Genomic DNA, 21,631 nt, shown 5'->3' on the forward strand with positions numbered 1-21,631 from the left:
GAACTGAATAAAAGGAGAGACATACCATGTCCTGGAAACAGAAAAAAATATATATTATAAAGAAGCCATTCTCCCTAAAATAATGTACAGTTTTAGTGCAATCCCAATCCAGATACTTAGTGAGCTATTTTAATGGAGTTTGACCAGCTGAGTTTTTAAATTTACCTGCAGAGGTAAGATGCCAGAGAAGACAAGGAAAAGATACATAAGGAATATTTTAAACTAGATTTTTATTTTTTAATAAAGTGATTTGCTACCTCTTTTTATCAAGAAATTGCACACCCTAAAATTTTGAATGGAAATTAAACAGACACTTGTTGCCATTTCTCTTTAAAGTTCTTTCAAAATGAACATTTCTACCCTTAATACTTCAGCAGTTTAACTGGGCAGTTCTCCCCCCTCTGATTCAGGGAAAGGCCTTCTGTCTTTCCCATCACAGAGAGGGGGCGGAGCATTCTCTGAGAAGCTTGGATGTGAGCTGTGCCTGGCTGGTCTTGGGGGAGGGGCTGCATTTCACCAGGCTGCAGCTGACAAGAAGCTTCAAGGTAATGGCTGTTTTAAAGCTAGTTATTTGCTAGAGACTTCTCAGTGCCCTAGAGTTAAGAGGAGAAAAATAGGGACAGTGGTCTTGCAGTGGTGGGAAGGGTGTGTGGTTTTCTGAGAATTGATGGCATTTTGAAAAAATTAATCTTTTGGAATTTTTGTATCTCTCAATGCTTTAAAACTCCACAGTGAGAGAAGGAGTGATCAGATTACAGCCTCTATATTAAGACTTTAGTGCAGCATGGCCATGCATGCTAATTTATTGACTTTACATTCCGTGTTTGTGTTTCTGAACATTCTGTTTGAATTTTTAAGCATTTATTAATTTACACAGAAAAATGACAGATACAAATATTTGACAGCATGGGAGAAAATACTCCTGTGAATTGACACATAGAGAGACTATGTATGTATCACCTGTACATGAGCACGGAAAGGGGAGCAAATATGTAGTTCAGTGAAGACACTTGGACATATATATGCATGTATATATGTGTGATTAGAAAAAATCTGGGAGAAAATAAACCCCCATATTAGTCAGCATTTCTGAGTGGTTAGTTTACTATTTTGATATTATCTTTTAGCCTGTTTCAGCATCTTTAGAGTAAATTTCCCCATGATTATTTTTATAATGAAATAAATGAAGCTGAAATAAAAATGAAGCTGAAACAACATACCCATTTTGTTTCAAACACACAAACCTTCATAGACACACACAGACATGCAAACATACCCCCCTTGTCTTTTGCCGATAGTGGAAATTTTCCTGGACCTGATCAAGTGCGTAGCCTGGTTGCTGTGTTGGCTACAGCCCTGCGTGTGTCCTCCTTGCAACTCATTCTTTCAGACCACAGGTATGACTGTGGTCGACAAGAACCAGTTTTCTATATATTTTAAGTTTAAGAGTGAGATGAGGAGAGGATTTGGTTTATTTCTATAAGCAGTTTTTAAAATATTTTATGGCATAGTGTAACCATACAATGGAATACTACATATCTGGAGACTAGAAACATGAACCTCTGCATATAGTGATTTGAAATGTCTGAGAAATAGTATAAAGTGAAAAAAGCAAATTATAGCATAGTATTTATCATATGATCTCACTTAAAAATAAATATGTATGTTAGTAAAACATATGTATGTTACTACAGTACATGCAACCAAATCTGGGATTTTGTATTTGCATAGTTGGAAAGACAAAGCTAGCTTTACTGCTCTCTATTTAAAATATTATTAATATATACTTATTCATTTACTTGTTTTACATCATCAGGGAAAATATTGAGATAAAATGTTGCAAATGTGGGAAAAACCTCATTTTAAGTAATTCATAAAAGGTCATGTGGAAAATATTTATGTAGAATGATGTCCAAACTGTGCTCTTGAGATCTGATGTTGATTTGAAATGATATGCATTCATATATACATGTAACAAAATTCTAGAAATATAGAAAATATTCATAGGGATTATTTGTATAGAGTTGTACTTTGATTTGCATGTATCTTTCTGCATCTTTTCAATTGTTAATAAGCTTCTGGATGTTTTTATAACCAGAAACATTGTAGTTGAAGACATTATGATCCCCTTATTGTCCTACACAAGAAAACCCTTGAATTTAGAATAGAAAATTCTAGAAGCCTTGGAAGGCTCCTGGCTGGCTAAACGTAGTTCCCACCCTTCTCTCATAAGAAGGATCTGATAGTGATTGAGGCCTGGCTTATACCTCCTGGGGAGGCTGCAGTTCTGGTTCTAGTCACAAGATGGCGCTTGCCAGGTTTCCTAAATTTTCTCCAGGCAACTATTTTTATGATGTAGGCAAAAAAAGCAATGAGACATATTTTTTATTAGTGGACTATGAGACAGCATGTAGAACGTGATTAAAATTCTGTTGAAAAAATTATATGTGTAAAGAAGGAAAAATCCACGTGGTGACTGATGTGAAGATTCAAACAAAATCTACAGTCTGGCTCATAGTAGATAGAAGGCGATTGTCACTTCCCTTCTCTCTTGTCCTCACCTCACACTTTTCCCGAGAGAGATGATTTCAGCATGAACCAAATAATATAAGTGTATCACAAAGAGAGAATTTAAAATAATAAGAACAAGAGGGAAAATAAACATGGTGTCTACATTACAGATGAGATTTCATCTCATTCCTGTGTTTCAGAATGGCACACCTGCTCAAGTTTTGGTAGGGAAGTTTATTTATGCCTTTTCCACTTAACTGGTTTCATTCCCTGTCTCCTTTTGGACAGCCTGTCTCCTTTTGGAGTGAGAATCAAGACAACTGGATCACAGGGCCAGACCTTCCACGATACACGTGACATTGGGTAAGGCTCTTTTCATTTCACGAAACATTTTACATTAAAAACATGTTGAAAACTTGGAGTATAATTTATTTTCCTTACTGCTCTGCAGCCATAGCATTTTAAATTAAAAGCCACATTTAATAGTAAAATCATGTTAGGTTGAAAATTTGAGGTATAACTTATTTTGCTCCCTGTTCTATAGCCATAATATATTGTAATTAAAAGTCATAGCTTCTAGTTTGGGGAAAAAAAATCTCATGTGTTAAACCACTATGAAGAAATCATGCAAAGGGCTATTCAGATTTCTACCTGAGGTCCTAGCTAGCTGTCTGGCTCTCAAGAAATCGTTGATAACTATCCTTTCCAATAAGTGAACATAGCCGCCATTCTGAATCTCTGCCTTCTAAGCTCATGTTTTTAACAAGGTCATTGTGTTGTTGTCTGGGTCCAGGAGATATATACCCTGTTATCTTTGTCTGCCCTTGGGTGAACAGGGAAGCATTTATAGCTTAAAAATTATAAAGCTGTGTGTTTAGCTAGAACAGTGTTTCTCAGGGAGTTCTTCTTGGACAAGTAGCATTAGAATCACTTGAGAACTTATTAGAAATACAAAATGTTGGGTCCTATCTAGACCTTCTGAATAAAACTCTCAGGATAGGGCCTAGAAATCTAGTTTTATTAAGCCCTCCAGATGATTCTGATGCATGCTAAGTTTAGAGTCCTACTGCCCTAGGTATAACATTAGGGGCACAAAATTACCAAAGTATCTAATAACATAAATAGAGTCCTTGACACACCATTGTAACCTCTCTCACCTCTGCTGGCATGTATACAAATTCACTTATTAATAATCATGTGCAGTAATAAGGGCAAGTTCTTGAATTTGAGGTATTATAAAACCACTTCTCCAATTCTTATCCTCCACCTTACATTATGCTACATTTTTCTCCTCTGTCTGATGCCCCACTGAGCGTTGTCCTTTCTTTTGTCTCTTCTCTATTTGCAATTGCTCACCTTCTACTTTGCCACAATAATTTTATTTGCTGATACTTTTCTTCTTTTCCTTTTCCCTATTTCAGTATCTTCCATATTGTCCCATTCAAACAACGTGTTCAAGCATCCTTGGGAATTTCAGCTGGAGGCGAACAGGCCACACAAGGTGTAAACCTTTGTAGTTTTAAGACAAAAGAGGCTTTGGTAAGACTATTGTTTTTGGTAGGAACTGCCTTAGCAGTGACAAGAATAGCCAGACACCTCAATCTCTGATAATAACTTCTTGGTCTACAAATCTAAATCATAATGGATACCGAGTATGTCCTGTGCAATTGGAAAGACCAGTTATGGCCAGCAAAAGTTTTGTCCAGATCTGAGACTTCATCAAACAGTAAGAGAAAAAAGACATTTTCCCTAGAAGTTCAAATACTCTCACTAGATGATAAAATTCAAGTGGAAAGCACAGAAACAAAGATCCTAAACAAATCTCAGATTGAAGCCATTGCCTCCTCACTATCAGCACAGTCAGAGGTCGGTACTCCACCTAAAGAGGAAACAGACTATGGAAGGTCACTAAAAGTGGCACTGGATATTCTGAATGAGAGAGCAAATTTGAGTCAAGCAAGCAGTTCAGATGAAGAAGAGACCACTACACTGTCTCAAAATGTACCACAAAATCTTTCTGATTCACCACCTCCTAAAAAGTATCGAAAACACGAAGAAGACTTATTGAAGTGTCTTGAGGAAAGTGAAAATCCAACATCCCTGTTAGTATCTTCAGAGAATAATGATTCCTTGTATGATGATAAATCACAGGTACATGCAACCACTGATAGTATTCCGAGTGAAATGGAGACAAAGTCATCACAAAACTCCAGCTGGCACCAAACTTTTCCTTCACTTTCAAAAGATGATGATGATGAAAAGGAGAACAAGAAAAAGATTCACATCTCAACAGTTATGTCTTCGCATTCCACAATCAAAGAGGAGGGTGCATGTGTTAAAGATGAAAAGTTTCCTCCAACTTTGCCATCAGATATCTTGACTGTGCCCAAAGCTTTGAAAGAGGACACACGGGACATCTGCCCAGAGACTCTGGCTATTTCCTCTGAATGCCCTACCATCTCAGAGAATATTGAAGATCCTGGAGAGGGTCCATCGAATCCATGCTCAGATACCAGCCAGAATCAACCTATTGTGGAATCAGAGATGGGTGCTGCGGCATCCCCCGGGCGTTGTTCATGGGAATGTCAGGTTTCACTTAGTGCCTCTAATCGTGTCCTGGATTACTCACTCCTTCTTGTGAATAATGAAAGAAATCTTCAGAGACTGGATTTTGAGGAACGTGGGGAAGAAGTTCAAGCTTCTGACAAGTCAGTGCATCTAAATCCTATTGACACTTCTGTATTAGATGATAGTGAGGAAGATGAAGAACTTCCACGCTTTGTTTTTCATTATGAGCCACGTTCATTTGAAACAGGAATGATAGTCTGGTTTAAATATCAAAAATATCCCTTCTGGCCAGCAGTGGTAAAAAGCATCAGGCGAAAAGAGAAAAAAGCAAGTGTGCTTTTTGTTGAGGCAAACATGAATCCTGAAAAGAGAGGTATTAGAGTGCCTTTTAGAAGATTAAAGAAATTTGATTGTAAAGAGAAACAAGCACTAGTGGATAAAGCCAGAGAGGATTACAGCGAAAGTATTGACTGGTGCATCTCGCTGATTTGTGACTACAGAGTTAGAATAGGTTGTGGTTCTTTTGCAGGCTCTTTCCTTGAGTATTATGCTGCTGACATTAGTTACCCAATTAGGAAAGCAATCAAACAGGATACCTTCAGGAACTTATTTCCAAAGCTGCATAATGAAGATTCTGTGGAACCGATGGTTGTGACTTCCCAGACCAAGAAAATGTCCTTCCAGAAAATTCTCCCTGACCGAATGAAGGCTGCTCGGGACCGAGCCAACAAGAACCTAGTGGACTTCATTGTGAATGCAAGGGGAACAGAGGACCATCTTCTAGCCATTTTAAAAGGCACTAAAGGCTCCAGGTGGCTGAAAGCATTTTTGAATGCAAATAGGTTCACGCCCTGTATTGAAACATACTTTGAGGATGAAGATCAGTTGGATGAGGTGGTGAAATATTTACAAGAAATCTACAAACAAATAGATGAAAGAATGCTGACTCTGATAAGAGATGATAAAATAAAATTTATCCTAGAAGTTCTTCTGCCAGAAGCAATCATTTGTTCAATTTCTGCTGTTGATGGATTAGATTACAAGGCAGCCGAAGCGAAGTATCTAAAAGGGCCATCTCTAGGATACAGGGAAAGAGAATTATTCGATGCAAAAATCATATTCGAAAAGAGACGGAAACCATTAACAAATGAAGCTCGTTAAATCTCCTGAGAGTCCAAACCATAACAGGAAGCTTTCATAGATATTACTTTTGAAAGATCTCTGAGCATTTCTCTCTAACGCATAAATATTTTCCAGAAATGGGAGACTTTGGGTAATGTGTTCACTATTTTTTGTGTTCTAGGATCTGTATTACTACATATTCATTTCCTTTGCTTATGCTTCTTCAAAGTCAATTTTGTTAACATATTTCAGCAGTTCTACTTTCCTGTACATTTTTAGAATGCATAATTCCTGAATAAGTTTTAAGGGAAAGTACTATTTTGTTTTTTGACATTTTTGTGTCTATGCTGTATAGTTAAATAGAGTGTGCACAATCATTTTAATATTAAAATTGCACTGGTATTAGATATTACGCAAGATAATTAGAAAAAAAGTATAAAAATGTCAATTATATATTTTTGCTTAATTTTTATAAAATATTGGGTTTTCTCTTAAGATAGTTTAATTATTTTTCCTGCCATGCCTATTTATTTTTGGAAAAAATATTTCTGAAGCATAGAACCAAAGATAGAGATGCTTTGCTATATATTATAGCTAACTGCAGTTGCTTTTGCAAGAAAACAATCTAGAATTCAAAAATAAAGTAAAGGGATTACCTGCATGCAGTCTATATGTGTGTGAATAACAGCTCAGCATGCAGAAAATAATTTTGGCAGCCTTGAACAGGATTGTTCATTCTACACTCCCCTGAAATTCCGTTTATGGGAGTGTCTATTATTTAATAGCTGAATGGTTTCTTAAAACAGACAGGCTTTTGGCTGTCTTCATAACTAAGAGTGACTGTATCTTAATATAGCCGTCTGACTACATGTGGAAGGCAGCTAGAGTCATTGTATTCAAGGTCTGGCTACTCTAGATATGAGTCCAGGCTGACTGCTTAAGAGCCCATCTTGTTTGATATAAACTGTAGAAAATGCAAGCACTTTGTTCTGAGTCTTATATCTCCAAATACATAGTCATTGTTTCAAACCAAGCAATCTTTCATCTGGCTTTTTCGTAGAATAGTTCCAGTTAGTTCCAATAATATAAACGCCAACTGGTAAGTCATTCCAGAACTACTAGAAAGAGTAGATGGACCAGAATCTGTGAATTTGAAAATGGGTCACAGAGAAAGCCTCCATTTGGCCAGATATGACAATTATGCAAATGTGTTTAAAAATACACAATTAAAAGTTAAAGTCTGAAGCCAATGAAGTGTTTATTCTAACTTGAAACAAGACTTTAGTGAGAATAAATGTTTGTTAGGAGAGCTACTTTATTTTAAAAACTTGACATAAAATTAAATGCTAAAGGCTTAACATGAAGCTGTCTGCATTTTTACTCTTAGAGTGAGACAACTATCACTCTTGGGCTTTTGTTATGTGTTCACATGGCCACATGTTTATGTGCAAGTTGCAAAAGTTCGATGTTTTGATTTTCAGTAAAACCATATCTTTCACCTTGGATGTTCACTTCATCATACTTCAGATTGTGCAGCTACATAAATGGTGTTTCTGTAGATTTATATATATGTGTGTGTGTGTGTGTATATATATACACATACATATATATATATATAATTTGTTTGGAATTTTTGCTTGTTGTAGTTGTCATCATTTTAGTGCTTGTTATACATTATCCTATCATTCTAAATAAATATTCACTTTCATGATTGATTTTGTAGTATTTTAAAAGAAAACCTTCCAAACTGTATAAGCTTCAGATTCCACAGAACCTTCTCTGGACCCTGCCTGACAAAGACCAAGACTCCTCGCACATATAGCGTGTACCAATCCACATAGCTTCCTCACGATCCTGAGAAGTTTTTGACGACATACCATTGCCACACTATATGTGTACCTTAAAACCCTGGGAAAACACACTGTATTTATTCTATAACATTGTGTGCCTTTGATTCCAATACATTACCCACCTTCAGTTTTCTCAGTGGAACCATCTCTATCTCTTGGTTCTAATATTTTCTTTACTACCTCATTCACTCATTCATATGAGTATCAGCCAGCAGAGCAAGCGATGTGTGATTTAAAGCTCTGCTCTAAGAACTTGAAATGCCAGATTTAAAGTGACCCAGATGACAGGGTCAGATTTAAGGTGAACCAGATGACAGTCTAATTTCTAAAATGATTAGGATGCACTACTTCACCATAATATGAGAAGTATTTATTAACCTCATGGGCTAACTGCCTGTATTTGAAAATCAGAGCCTCAAGCTTCCCCGTATTTGTGAGTTCCTGAGTATCTGGTTTGGGGTAAAGGTAAATCTGTACCTCCTGTGCCAGTAAGCACTTGCTTCTTCCTGGAATGTCATTTATATTGTGACATATATTGAAGTGAGGGAGATGTGCCTCAGACATGCATCTATTCTCTTTGAGTGAGTTGGCATTTGAAGTGTGGGAGTGGATGAATTTGACTTCCAACTCAGTGTGGATTCTGGGATCCCTTTCAGCCAGAGTGGTTGTTGAGGCAGGCTCTAAAATTGCTCTAATCTGGATCTCTAACCTAGATTTGTGTGTCTGATGGGGATGCCCAACTTGCCTCCGCCCTTTGGGTTAAGGAGACCTTCATCTCCTCTAGTCATAAAGCAGACTGCTGAATATCAGGCCCAGATTCTAATTGTAAGATTGACAGAGCTGCATGAAAACTGCATTCACAACATTTACAGGTCTCTATATCAATATATGTATCCTAATAAGGAAAGAGTAGAACTCTGAGACCTGGAAGAGCAATGAGTATAAGAATTTAGAATACCTACAAGCCCTTGAACCTCCAGCCCAGCAAAAGTAGCCCCCTAAGCCTTGCAATTGGAGAGCAGCCTCCCTGTTCCTAGAGACAAGGCAATAACCTCATCTAAAGCATCTACCTCAAAAGACATTGCTTGTCTTACTCAACATTCAGCACTGATATTTTTCATTGCATTCAACTCATAAGGGTAAAGTATCATCACAGCATAAGGAGCAAAATACAATCTCTGTTTAGGTGGAAAATCCAGAAGGAGCTATAGGAACTGGCTAATATGTACTAGCATGCACTGGGATAATATACGTTGGAATGGATTTTGAGGATGTTGAATTAGCAAGGGAAGGGGACAGAATATTACTGACATGGGAGCATGCATCTATGAACTCAGGGTTCAATGAGCTGGAGCTGCCTTAATATGCTGCTCATATGGCATCTTTAAGCTCGGACAACAGCCTACAGTAAATGAGATGGAAGTACTGGAATCTCCTTGCCAGAGTACTAAGGAATTGGTGAGAAGGTCAAAGAGTGAAGGTATTAGAAATGATTTATTGCATGACACAAGAGGACCTATCTTTAAACTATTTTCCCTGGGAGGGCAAAGGAGACACTACTCTAATAAGGACTGTGTTGGTAAGGGCAACACACATTTTTGAGAAGTTCAGTGTTGGCTCTCCTCTAGAAACTATGATTGGAAGTAAACTATGTTGCAGTGCAGATGACAGGATTCCAGAATGGCAGGCCCAGATGGTGGCACAAAACCTCAGGGGCAAGTTGGGCATCATTACCATAATGGGAAGCAAAGTCAGAGTGGAGTCAGACTATTTTGATTGACAGAAATCTGTGGCAATGCCTTATAGATAGTATTCCAGGAATAGATATATGGACAGCTGACTGTAGTATTACTTCTTTCATACAAAAAGACAAACTTGAGATTTGGCAAGCCAAAGTCTGATGTTAGCAGCTGCAGTGGAAAATAATGGTCGTCCACCAAGTTTTTGAATCTGCAGTGCAACTTGCCCTGCTACTCAGGTCATATGACTCAGCATATCCAATAGTGTTTACAGTATCTATGGTGGATAAGGAAGCACTATCTAGTCATTCTAAACCATAACATGGGAACTGCAACACAAAATCCTGAGGTTCTGAACAAAATCTGTACCTCCTGTGCCAGTAAACTACTTGCCGTTTAAAAAACAGCTCCTTGTATGCTATTGAGGCTTAGTAGATATAGAGTGCCTAACCAAGAGACAGCAAGTGACTATATGACAGGAGCTGCCCACCATAAGGTGTATATTATAAGATTCACGGTGTGATAAGGTTTGGCAGGCTCAAGAGCAATCCACCCTATGATGGAAATGCTACATTCAGGATCCAGCCTGAGACAGCACAAATGAATCATCAGATTGCACAAACCTCCAAGCCATTGACCATTGTTGCAATGATGCCCCTCATGGGGTAGTGGGTGATCTATGACCAACTAATGGAAGAGGAAATTATCCAGCGTGGTGCACAGATGTGTCAGCTTTAAATATTGATGGTAGCTATAAATGGACTGATGCCATACTTCAGCTTTAGTTGGAGTAGCCCTAAAGAATAATGTTGAAGGGAAAAACTCCAAGTTGACAGAGCTGTGAGCATTCCACCTGGTTCTTCACTTTGTATGGAGGGAGTAGTAGTGTGAGGTGGTCTCCTGGACTGTGGAGAATGATTTGGCTTGTATGTCAGGGTCTTGGAAGGAGAAGGATTGGAAATTGAAGATTAGAAAGTTTGGATAAGAGGCATTTGGATAGAACTATGATAATGAAAACAAAGCATATGCATCTCTTGGGCCTCATATTAATGGCCATCTAAGGAATTAACTGTAGAGAAGTTACTTAACCACCAAGTGGATCTGATGACTCATGCTGTGAATGTCAAACAGCTTCTCTCCTCAATCATCTTAGTTCTGTCACAGTGGATCCATGAATTGTCATGGTGGCCAGGATGGAGCCTAAACTTGAGCTCAACAGCATTGGTTCTCTCTTGCCAAGGGTGATCAAGCTACTGCCACTGCTGAATGAATGTATAATTCCCCAAGAGCAGCATCTGATGGTGGGCCCTCAATTCTGCACCTTCCATCAAGGATATCATCCAGCTACGTCATTCTGCCTTGAATGCACTGCACCCATTCTGTCTTAGAGGTGCCAGTTATTCATCCTGACAAAAAAAGGATACCAACGTTGGATCCATAGGATCTAGCACCACTTGCCTCTAGTGATGTGCAGTTTCATAACACATCCTTGTTTGACTTTTCCTCCTTCTTTGTTTCACCACTCATTTTCCTCACTCTGACTCACTAGAACCACTTGCCAAATTCACTACTCCCATGGAAACTCTTGTATTATACTCCCTTTTGTGGACACTCAGACTAAGACAACCAGCAACAATTATGTGTATATTTTATAAAATATAAGTAGGTACTGCTATATCAAAAATGTATTAAAGATTTTAAATTTATTCATAAATGAAAGCTATTAGAAGTTAGTAAGTTTTCCAGTTCTGGATAGGATGGAGTCATACATTTCCCCCTATTCCTTCTGCCAAAACCAATAACCTGTTTTCACTTTAGGAAACTAGAGAAAGAAGAGCACCTTAAAAATAAAACAAACAGAAGAAAGAAAATGAATAATAGAGCAGAAATTAACAAAATTGAAAACAGGGAAATAATAGAGTAAATCAATGAAACCTAAAGCTGGTTCTTCGAAAAGATCAATAAATTTACTAAGACTTTATCCAGTGTAACCAAGAAAGAGAGAGAGAAAAGACACAAATGATCAATATCAGGAATGAAAGGGGGGATATCACTACTCATCCTATGGACATTAAAAAGATAATAAAATACTATCAACAACACTATACACACAAGTAACTTAGATTAAGTAGACCAATTCCCCACATAATTTCAAAGGAAAATATTTCACAACATTTCTTTTGACTGTACTTGATATTTTAAAATAGAATTGACATTCTTTTTTATTTTTACATGAAAAGGCACTGGTGTCAGATATTAAGCAATAATAATTTTAATATATATTTTTCCAGAAATATAAATTAATTTTTCCTCTTTTTTTTTGCTTCATTGATATAAACTGTTGGATTTCTTTTTAAGATAATTCCTAAATTTCCCCTATTATGACTATTTGTTTTTGGAAAAATAACTTCGAGACATCAAACCAATGACAGAGATGCTTTCTTATACATTATCACTAACTTCAATTGCTTTTGCAAGAAAACAATATGCAATTAAAAAATTAAGTTAATACATATATGTATGTGAATGACATTTCAGCATGCAATAAATAATTTTGGCAGCCTTGAGAAAGATTATGCACTCTATACTTCCCTGAAATTTCATTTATGGGAGTATCAATTCTTCAATGACTGAATGGCTTCTTAAAGCAGACAGGTTTTTGGCTGTCTTCCTAACTGACAGTGACTGGATCCTCTTAATATAGCCATCTGATGACATGTGAAAGGCAGCTCGAGTCATTGTATTCGCAATCTGGCTACTCTCGAGTATGAGTCTAAGCTGACTACTTAAGAGCTCATCTAGTTTGGTATAAGCTGTAGGAAATAAAGCACTTTGTCCTGGCTCTTGTATCCCCATAAATGGAGTCATTTGTCATAAAACAAGCAAGCTTTATCATCTGGCTTATTCATGGAGTAGCTCCAATTGGTTTCAATAATACAAATGCTGACTGGTAAGTCTTTCCAGGCTGTGAGAATGAGTGGATGGACCAGGATCTAGGCATTTGGAAATGTATTACGGAAAAAGACTCCATTTGGCTAAATATGACAGTTCTCTGAATACGGTTAAATATGCACAATTAAAAGTTAAAATCTGAATGAAACCAGAATCAAGATGAACAGACAACCAACCAGCTGGGAGAGAATATTTGCAAAACATACATCTGACAAGGGGTTGATCTCCATAATATATAAAGAACTCACACAACTGAACAACAAAAAAACAAACAACCCGATCAAAAAATGGGCAGAGGAAATGAAGAGACACTTCTCCAAGGAAGATATACAGATGGCCAATAGGCACATGAAAAGATGCTCAACATCACTAATCATCAGGGAAATGCAAATCAAAACAACACTAAGATACCACCTCACACCCGTTAGAATGGCTATAATCACCGAGACAAAAAACAACAAATGTTGGAGAGGATGTGGAGAAACAGGAACCCTCATACACAGCTGGTGGGAATGCAAATTGGTACAGCCTCTATGGAAAACAGTATGGAGATTCCTCAAAGAATTAAAAATAGAGATGCCCTATGATCCAGCCATCCCACTACTGGGAATCTATCCAACGCACCCGAAATCAACAATCCAAAGAGGCTTATGCACTCCTATGTTCATTGCAGCATTATTCACCATAGCCAAGAAGTGGAAGCAACCTAAATGTCCCTCGACTGACGATTGGATTAAGAAAATGTGGTATATATATACAATGGAATACTACTCAGCCATAAAAAAAGACAAAATCGTCCCATTTGCAACAACATGGATGGGCCTGGAGCGTATTATGTTAAGTGAAATAAGCCAGAAAGAGAAAGACAAACACTGTATGATCTCACTCATATGTGGAATATAAACCAACACATGGACAGAGAAAACTGGACTGTGGTTACCAGGGGCAGTGGGGGTGGGGGGAGGGGGGTGAGGGGTGGGCACAAGGGGTGAAGGGAGTCATATATATGGTGATGGACAAACAAAAAGTACAACCCAAAATTTCACAATGTTAGAAACCATTAAAACATCAATAAAAAAAAAGTTAAAATCTGAAGCTGATTGTTTATATTAACTCAAAACAAGACTTTTTGTGAAAATAAATGTTAGAAAGACTACTTTCCTTTAAAAACTTGATATTAAAATAAATACTAAGGGCTTAACCTAGACCTGACTGAATTTTTACCTCTTACAATAGGTCAACTGCACTTCACATGTGATGTCATTTACATATATTATTTTCACAGTAATGACTATGGTAGCTGAATTTATGGGAAGAATGAAACTGCTTTCCTAATTTCCCCCTCACTTTACAGAAGCTCCTTTAATAAAACTTATTTTGCATTTCGTATTAGATGAGTGATTATCCATTTTCCTTTTACAGACATGTGCCCCATAATGACGTTTTGGTCTACAACAGACCACATGTACAATGGCGGTCGCTTAAGATTAGTACCGTATAGCCTAGGTGTGTAGTAGGGTATACCATCTAGGTTTGTGTAAATACTGTAGGAGAGGAAGATATTTTTCCTCTTCTAGGTTCTTCTTGCAGGTCTAAGAATTAAAGTGACATGAGACAGATTAACAGGAGAAAAATAAATAAAAGTTTAATAACATATACATGGAAGAAACCCAGAAAAAAACAAGTAACTTGCCAAAACGGCCAAAGACCTAACCTTAAATACTATCCTCAGCTAAAGACAAAAGATATTGGCAGTGGAGAGAGTCAGGGACTTCAAAGGTAAGGAAGGCAATTCACAGGTAGTTGAAAAGGAGCAAACGTTTGGAAAACAAGTGTTTGTTTGACCATACAGAAACAGAAGAACACAGAGGGGAGACCAACAAACAGGCTTTTCTAGGTTCCTCCCTGTCTACCACCTAGTTCATGTTATGCTAAGGTGATAACTCACTTCCTGAGACAGCGTTATTTATTTGAATTATGTTAGGCAGTTAAGGGGAGGTAACCAGAAAAACTTTCTAAGTCTTTTCTTTCTTAAAAATAAACAGCCTAGGGGCCAGCCCGGTGGCGTACTGGTTAATTGCGTGCACTCCACTTCAGTGGCCCGGGGTTCCACCACCATCCGGAGCAAAGAATAGCAGGTGTGGATCCTGGGTGTGCACCGATGCACCGCTTGTCAAGCCATGCTGTGGCGGCGTCCCATGTAAAGTAGAGGAAGATGGGCATGGCTGTTAGCCCAGGGCCAACTTCTTCAGCAAAAAGAGGAGGATTGGCATAGGATGTTAGCTTAGAGCTAATCTTCCTCACAAAAATAAATAAATAAATAAATAAACAGCCTAAAATAATTCTCATGTTAAAGAGACATATTTTGGGGTGGCAAATATTATTCCCCTTTAGTACACTCTACTATGTTTGCACAATGAGAAAATCACTTAATCACACTTAAGTGTGATCACTTAATCACACTTAAGATGGGGATACACACTTCTCAGAAGGTATCCCCATCATTAAGCAACACATGACTGTACTTAGTAAGTTAATGTTAGAAGACAGATGTTCAGACAAAAAAGTTGCAAATAACAATTGTAATATGTTATACTCATTTTCAATGTTGATTTCAAAGTGTGATGTAGAAATTAAAAATTATTTATTTGAGTGGCATTGCTAAAATTGTGGAGTAGAGAAGTCCAAAGATCTTTCAATCCCCTGAAGCAACAAATAAGCTCACAAAAACTGTCAGAATCAACTTTTTTGAAACTCTGGAATCTAATCAGTGTCATAGAACAGCAACCCCAATGTCCATTGATGGATGAATGAATAAACAAAATGTGGTATAAACATACTATTATTCAGCCTTAGAAAGGAAGGAAATCCTATTACATATTACCACATACATGAACCTTGAGGACGTTATATTTAGTGAAATAAACCAGTCACAAAAAGACAAATACTGTATGATTCCACCTCTATGAAGTATTTAAAGTAGTCAAATTCATGGAAAAAGTTTTGGAGATCTGTTTCACAATAATGTGCATATACTTAACACTATTGAACTATACACTCAAAGATAGTTATGATGGTAAATTTTATTCTATGTGTTTTTTTACCATAATTAAAAAAAATACAATCCTAGGGGAGTCTTGAAAGAAGAAAAAAACTGATAATTTTTGCTAAGAGAATGTTGAGGTATTTTTACTTACCTGCCTATCATCTGCCACTTGCCTGCTCAAGGTGGCCATGTGGATGATAGCCCACATACCTGGTATAGGTTGCCAGTGCCAGAGGAGCAATATGGACCTTGTTATCAAAGAATTGTGGTTGTGTATTTTGACCTATCCAGCAGTCCCCTGAGAGATTGTTCAGGGGCTTGCCTTTGTTTTGTCTCCCTCGGAACTTTCTCAATGTTGGAGTAGCCTCCCTGGCAATATTTGTCAAAAGCATTTAAAGGCACATACAAGCCACCATCTGGAGCAAGGAATAGCAGACGTGGCAAGAAGCAGGCAAACAGAAAAGCCTGGCAAGGAAGAAGCTGGGGAAGGAGATTCTTGAGGGAATAAGGGTTTTGAAATGCTCTTGTTTATACCAGGGACTCTAGAAGGACACATGCGTGGCTAAGGCTAAATGCATGCTCGTAAACGATCTGAGAAAGCCCAAGCTTTCACCTCTGCTTGATCTTAAGGTTCAATATAAGCAGAAATTGAAACCTAAGATAGAGTTGTTAATGGCCTGGCTAAGCGTTGAAGTACTGCCCCAACTCAGAGCCAATGTACAAAGATTAGGAGAGATTTTTTTGTTTGTTTATTTGTGTTTTGTTCTTTTCCTTTCTTTCCTTTTTTTAATTTTTTCTCTCTTTTTCTAATTGACTCCAGGATTTTAAGGAAATCTCTGTCAAATGATTAGCTGGCTACTACACTAATGGAACAGAGACTTCTGGGACCACACATGACAAAGAATATACTCTTTCAAAAATAGAAAAATTAGAAAAGGCACTAAGCAATCAACTACAACATACAACAGCACACACACACACACAAAGAGAGCTATAGTGGCTGTATTAATATTACAAGTTACAAAGAAAGATATTTTATATTGATAAAAGTGTCAAGTAATCAAGAATATATACAGACATCATCATCATGGTGGCAAGAGAAGATCACTTTGTCTCTCCTCTTTAATCTACAATGAGGAAAACTATCATAACACAACAAAGGCTTCATTGTCCAACACACCAGGATGCTAGAGAGATGCACACGTTGTTTCATATGAAAGGAGGTGGACTGGAGCACATAGAAGAGACCAACCAAGGAAACAGCAGACACAGTGCCCAGGTTCCTGGACCCCCAGCTGCAGAGGCTGAGCCAGCCACCCCCAGGCCCAGAAAAACCTGTAGGCAACAGTGATGGCATGCATGTGACTTTAAGCTCCCAGCCATGGCAGCATCTGTGGCCATGGAGAGTGGAGCAGCAGAAAAGGTGGAGCCCTGCAATCCCAGGGTTCTGGCCACAGCTCAAACCCTGGTAGCAGCAGTGGAGGTGCACACACGACTCTGACTTTCCAACTGCAGCAGCGCCTAAGGCCACAGGGAAATAGGTAACAGTGGAGCTTCAAGAACCCAGCTCCCCCCCTCAACCTTCCCCATCCCCCTGCTATATTGGTGGAGCTTTTGACCCAGGTGATCTGGATGCAGAGGCATCAATCATCCCCGTAATCCTGGTGGCAAATCCAGTGACCTCAGTGACACCAGCAATGGCAAAGCATCAATGACACCTGGAGGTGCAGGTGGCAATGACAAGAGAACCAGCCACACTCCTAATAGAGGTATTGAAGGGTGGAACATCTGATCCTAAAATATATTCAGAGGCAGCTCAGGTAAGAGAAACCAAAAACCAGAAGTCTAGGACTACCTACTGAAAAACAAAAGAAAGGCCTCTAATCTTCATTGATTGAATAGTTGGAATCAAAACAAATAAAGCTATACCTAAATAAGAAAACTGTTTCCTTCAATAAATATGCCAGCAGAGAAATAACTCAGCAAGCACCATAAAAAGACTTGGTAGCATGGCATCACAAAAAGAAAAAAACAATTCCCAGAAACCAAACATAAATTCATGGAAGAGTGTGATGTAACTGATAAAGAATCCAGAATGGGGCAGGCCCCATGGCTTAGTGGTTAAGTGCACGTGCTCTGCTACTGGCGGCCCCGGGTTCAGATCCTGGGTGCGCACCAATGCACCACTTGTCCGGCCATGATGAGGCAGTGTCCCGCATACAGCAACTAGAAGGATGTGCAACTATAACATACAACTACTGGGGCCTTGGGGAGAAAAAGGGAAAAAAAGGGAGGAGGATTGGCAATAGATGTTAGCTCAGGGCTGGTCTTCCTCAGCAAAAAAAGGAGGATTGGCATGAAAGTTAGCTCAGGGCTGATCTTCCTCACAAAAAAAAAAAAACAGAATTCAAAATGACTGTGGTGAAGAAACTAAACAAACTACAAGAAAAATCAGACAGGCCGTTCAAGTTGCTCAGGAATGAAATCAATGAACAGAAGGAATACTTTACCAAAGAGATTGAACCTAAAAAACAGCCAAGCAGAAATTCTGGAGCTGAAGAACTCAATAAATGAGATGAAGAATGCATTAGAAAGCACTGGAAATAGAGCAGACCATATGGAACAGAGAATTAGTGAGCTGAAAGATAGACACCTGGAAATGATAAATGTAGAAGAGGAAAGAATTAAGATTTTTTTTAAATATGGAAATTCTATGAAATTTATCTGAGTCCATTAGAGAGGGTAACATAATGATAATTGGTATCCCAGAAAGAGAAAAGAGAGAGAAGACAGCAGAGAGCTTATTTAAAGAGATAATAGGTAGGGAGTCAAGATGGCGGCGTAAGCAGACTCAGAACTCACCTCCTCCCATGGACAGAGCCAATTTACAACTACTCATGGAAAAATGACCCCTGAGACAGAACTGAAAACTGGATAAGAGGAACTCCTGCAGCAACGGACAATACTAACTGAGGTGGAAGAGGCAGAGACTCCCTTCTGGAGAGGAAAAATGCCACTTTCACAAGCCGCCAGCATCACGGCCTCCGGGAGCAGCGCACAGGTACGCAGCCCTCCCTGGAGGCGTGGGGCCCTGAGCTGGGGAGCGCCCCGGCTGTGGGCATTTTGTGGACCCAGAACAATCGAGACCAGCAGCATAATATCAGACTTTGCCTGCTACTAAAGCATTGGGGAGTACCCCCAGAAAACCCGGTTCACAAAGAAACTAAAATTGGCTCTTAAAGGGCCCACACACAAAGTCACCCGTTTCAGAAAGCATCCTAAAATCACCAGAAAGAAAGGTGCACAGTGCTTTGGTGACAAGTGACTCACCTAACAGGCCCTGAGTGCATCTCGGTGAGGGGTGAGACCTCTCCAGGGACTGGGACATTGCCGGCGGCCGTTATTGTGGCCTGGTGTGGGCGAGCTGACACAGACGCCATTGGAGTTCTCCCTGAGGCCTGCTAGCCCAGGGTCTGCCCCACCCACTAGAGCACCGATTTAATCCAGCTCAGCCAGGGCAGGCAGTCCACCCTAGAGACTGGTCCCACCCAACAACAAGCCCTCAGGCAACTTGTGGGCCTGCATAGATTGGTGACTGGATTCTCTGCAGCCTGGCAACTGAGCCGACTTGAGCGGGGCAGGGTGTGCACAAGGAGCCGGTGGAGAGTGTGGGGTGGTGGCGGAGTATGTGGGGTTCCCACCGTGGAGAGACTAGGTCTGCTTGGGGAGGTCGGGGCACGTACACGGGGCAGGACTGTGTTGACTGTGTGTGTGGACCTGTGGGCGGCAGGGCTTGTCAGCTGCAGAAGACTTGTGCTTCTCAAAGACCCAAATAGGAGGTTTGCCCCACCTTCCAAAGCCTGCAACAATTGGGTGCTCCTGTGCCTGAGGCCAGCCCCACCCAGCTGCAATCCTCAGAGAGCTGACAAGAGACCTAATAGGCTAGAGGCTTACAGCAATTGTAAGGCCCTGAGCCTAACAACCTGCCACGCTGGGGGCCTACTCACTTAAAAGAAATACTGCAACACAAATGTGGTATTAGAACTTGCAGGCAACTGTGCTGGGGCTCCCCACAACTGATAAAGAGACTGAAGGGCCCACAACAACGACAAACAGCTGAACATTACAACAGCTGGCCAGGAGCATAAGTCAGCCTACCTGGGCGCATACAGGGAAAGCAAACAGGCCACAACAGAAGTACACATGTAGCCAACATAGGGGTCACCCCTGGAACATTGAGAACTGAGGGAAGCACGTTGCAGGCCTCCTAAGGGATCACTTGTATAAGGTCACCTATCCAAGAGCAGGAGACGTAGCTGACCTGCCTAATATGTAGACACAAGCACAGGCAAAGAGGCAAAATGAGGAGGCAAAAGAATACATTCCAAGTAAGGGAACAAGACAAAACCCCAGAAAAGGAAGTAAGTGAAACAGAAATGAGCAACCTACCCGACAGAGAGTTCAAACTAAGAGTGTTAAGGATGCTCACTGATCTGGGGAGAAGAATAGATGAACTAAGTGAGAATGTCAACAAAGTAATGGAAGATATAAAACAGAACCAATCAGAAATGAAGAATACAATACTGGAAATGAAAAATTCACTAGAGGGACTCAAAAGCAGAGAAGAGGATACAGAAGAGCGGATCTGTGAGCTGGACAAAAGACTAAAAGAACTTACCCAAGGTGAACAGGTAAAAGAGAAAAGTATTAAAAAGAGTGAGGACAGTCTAAGGCACCTCTGGGACAACATCAAGCCCACTAACATCCGTGTTATAGGTGTCCTGGAAGGAGAAGAGTGAGACAAGGGGGCAGAGAATCTATTTCAATAAATAATAGATAAAAACTTCCCTAACCTAAGGAAGGAAACAGACATCCAGGTACAGGAAGCACAGAGAGCCCCAAACAAGATAAACCCAAAGAGGCCCACACCAAGACACATCATAATCAAAATGTCCAGAATTAAAGATAAAGAGAGAATCCTAAAAGCCGCAAGAGAATGTCAAGTTACATACAAAGGAAACCCCATAAGGCTATCAGCTGACTTCTCAGCAGAAACCTTACAGGCTAGAAGAGAATGACACGATATATGTAAAGTGCTAAAAGGAAAAACTTACAGCCAAGAATACTCTACCCAGCAAGGTTATCATTCAAAATGGAAGGAGAGATCAAAAGTTTCCCAATAAGCAAAAATTAAAGGAGTTTGTCACCAAGAAACCAGTGCTACAAGAAATGTTAAAGGGACTGATTTAAGGGGAAAAGAGAAGACCACAAATAGGAAAAATTATCTATTTCCATGATAAGAGGGCAATGGATACAAATGCACAAAAATGAGGTTAGATATGATATCAAAAAAATAAAAGGAGAGAGGAGGGGAGTTAAAGAGTACAGCTTTCAGACAGAGGTCAAACTAAAGAGACCATCAATTCTGTATAGAAGAAGAAAAGAACAGAGAAAGACTACTAAAACACTGAGGGAAAAAAAGTTAAAAAATGGCAGTAAGTACATACTTATCAATAGCTACTTTAAACGTCAATGAACTAAATGCTCCAATTAAAAGGCATAGGGTGGCTGACTGGATAAAACAAGACCCATATATATGCTGCATACAAGAGACACACTTCAGACCTAAAGACACTCACAAACTGAAAGTGAAGAGATGGAAAAAGATACTCCACGCAAATGGCAATGAAAGGAAAGCTGAGGTAGCAGTACTCATATCAAACAAAATAGACTTTAAAACAAAAATTGTAAAAAGAGACAAAGAAGGGCATTACCTAATGGTCAAGGGAACAATCCAACAAGAGGATATAACACTTGTAAATATCTACGCACCCAATGTAGGT

General features: G+C 39.3%; 1 protein-coding gene across 10 annotated transcripts in view; it reads left to right on the forward strand.

Annotated features, from left to right (window-relative positions):
• The window catches only part of PWWP3B (PWWP domain containing 3B), an 88,173-nt gene that overhangs the window by 21,122 nt on the left and 45,420 nt on the right, over nt 1–21,631 (forward strand). For 8 of the 10 annotated variants that reach the window (XM_058536439.1, XM_058536441.1, XM_058536434.1 and 5 more), the window contains 2 exons: nt 2,800–2,874; nt 3,933–7,909. In XM_058536439.1, coding sequence (XP_058392422.1) covers nt 4,153–6,240 — 2,088 coding nt within the window. In that variant the 5' untranslated portion in view covers nt 2,800–2,874; nt 3,933–4,152 and the 3' untranslated portion in view covers nt 6,241–7,909. Of the gene's footprint in view, nt 1–1,298; nt 1,398–2,799; nt 2,875–3,932; nt 7,910–21,631 lie in introns of those variants that run through there. The other 2 variants (XM_058536438.1, XR_009217632.1) reach the window with 2 other exon arrangements.

Source organism: Diceros bicornis, chromosome X (genome assembly GCF_020826845.1).
Source record: "Diceros bicornis minor isolate mBicDic1 chromosome X, mDicBic1.mat.cur, whole genome shotgun sequence".
NCBI lineage: Eukaryota > Metazoa > Chordata > Mammalia > Perissodactyla > Rhinocerotidae > Diceros > Diceros bicornis.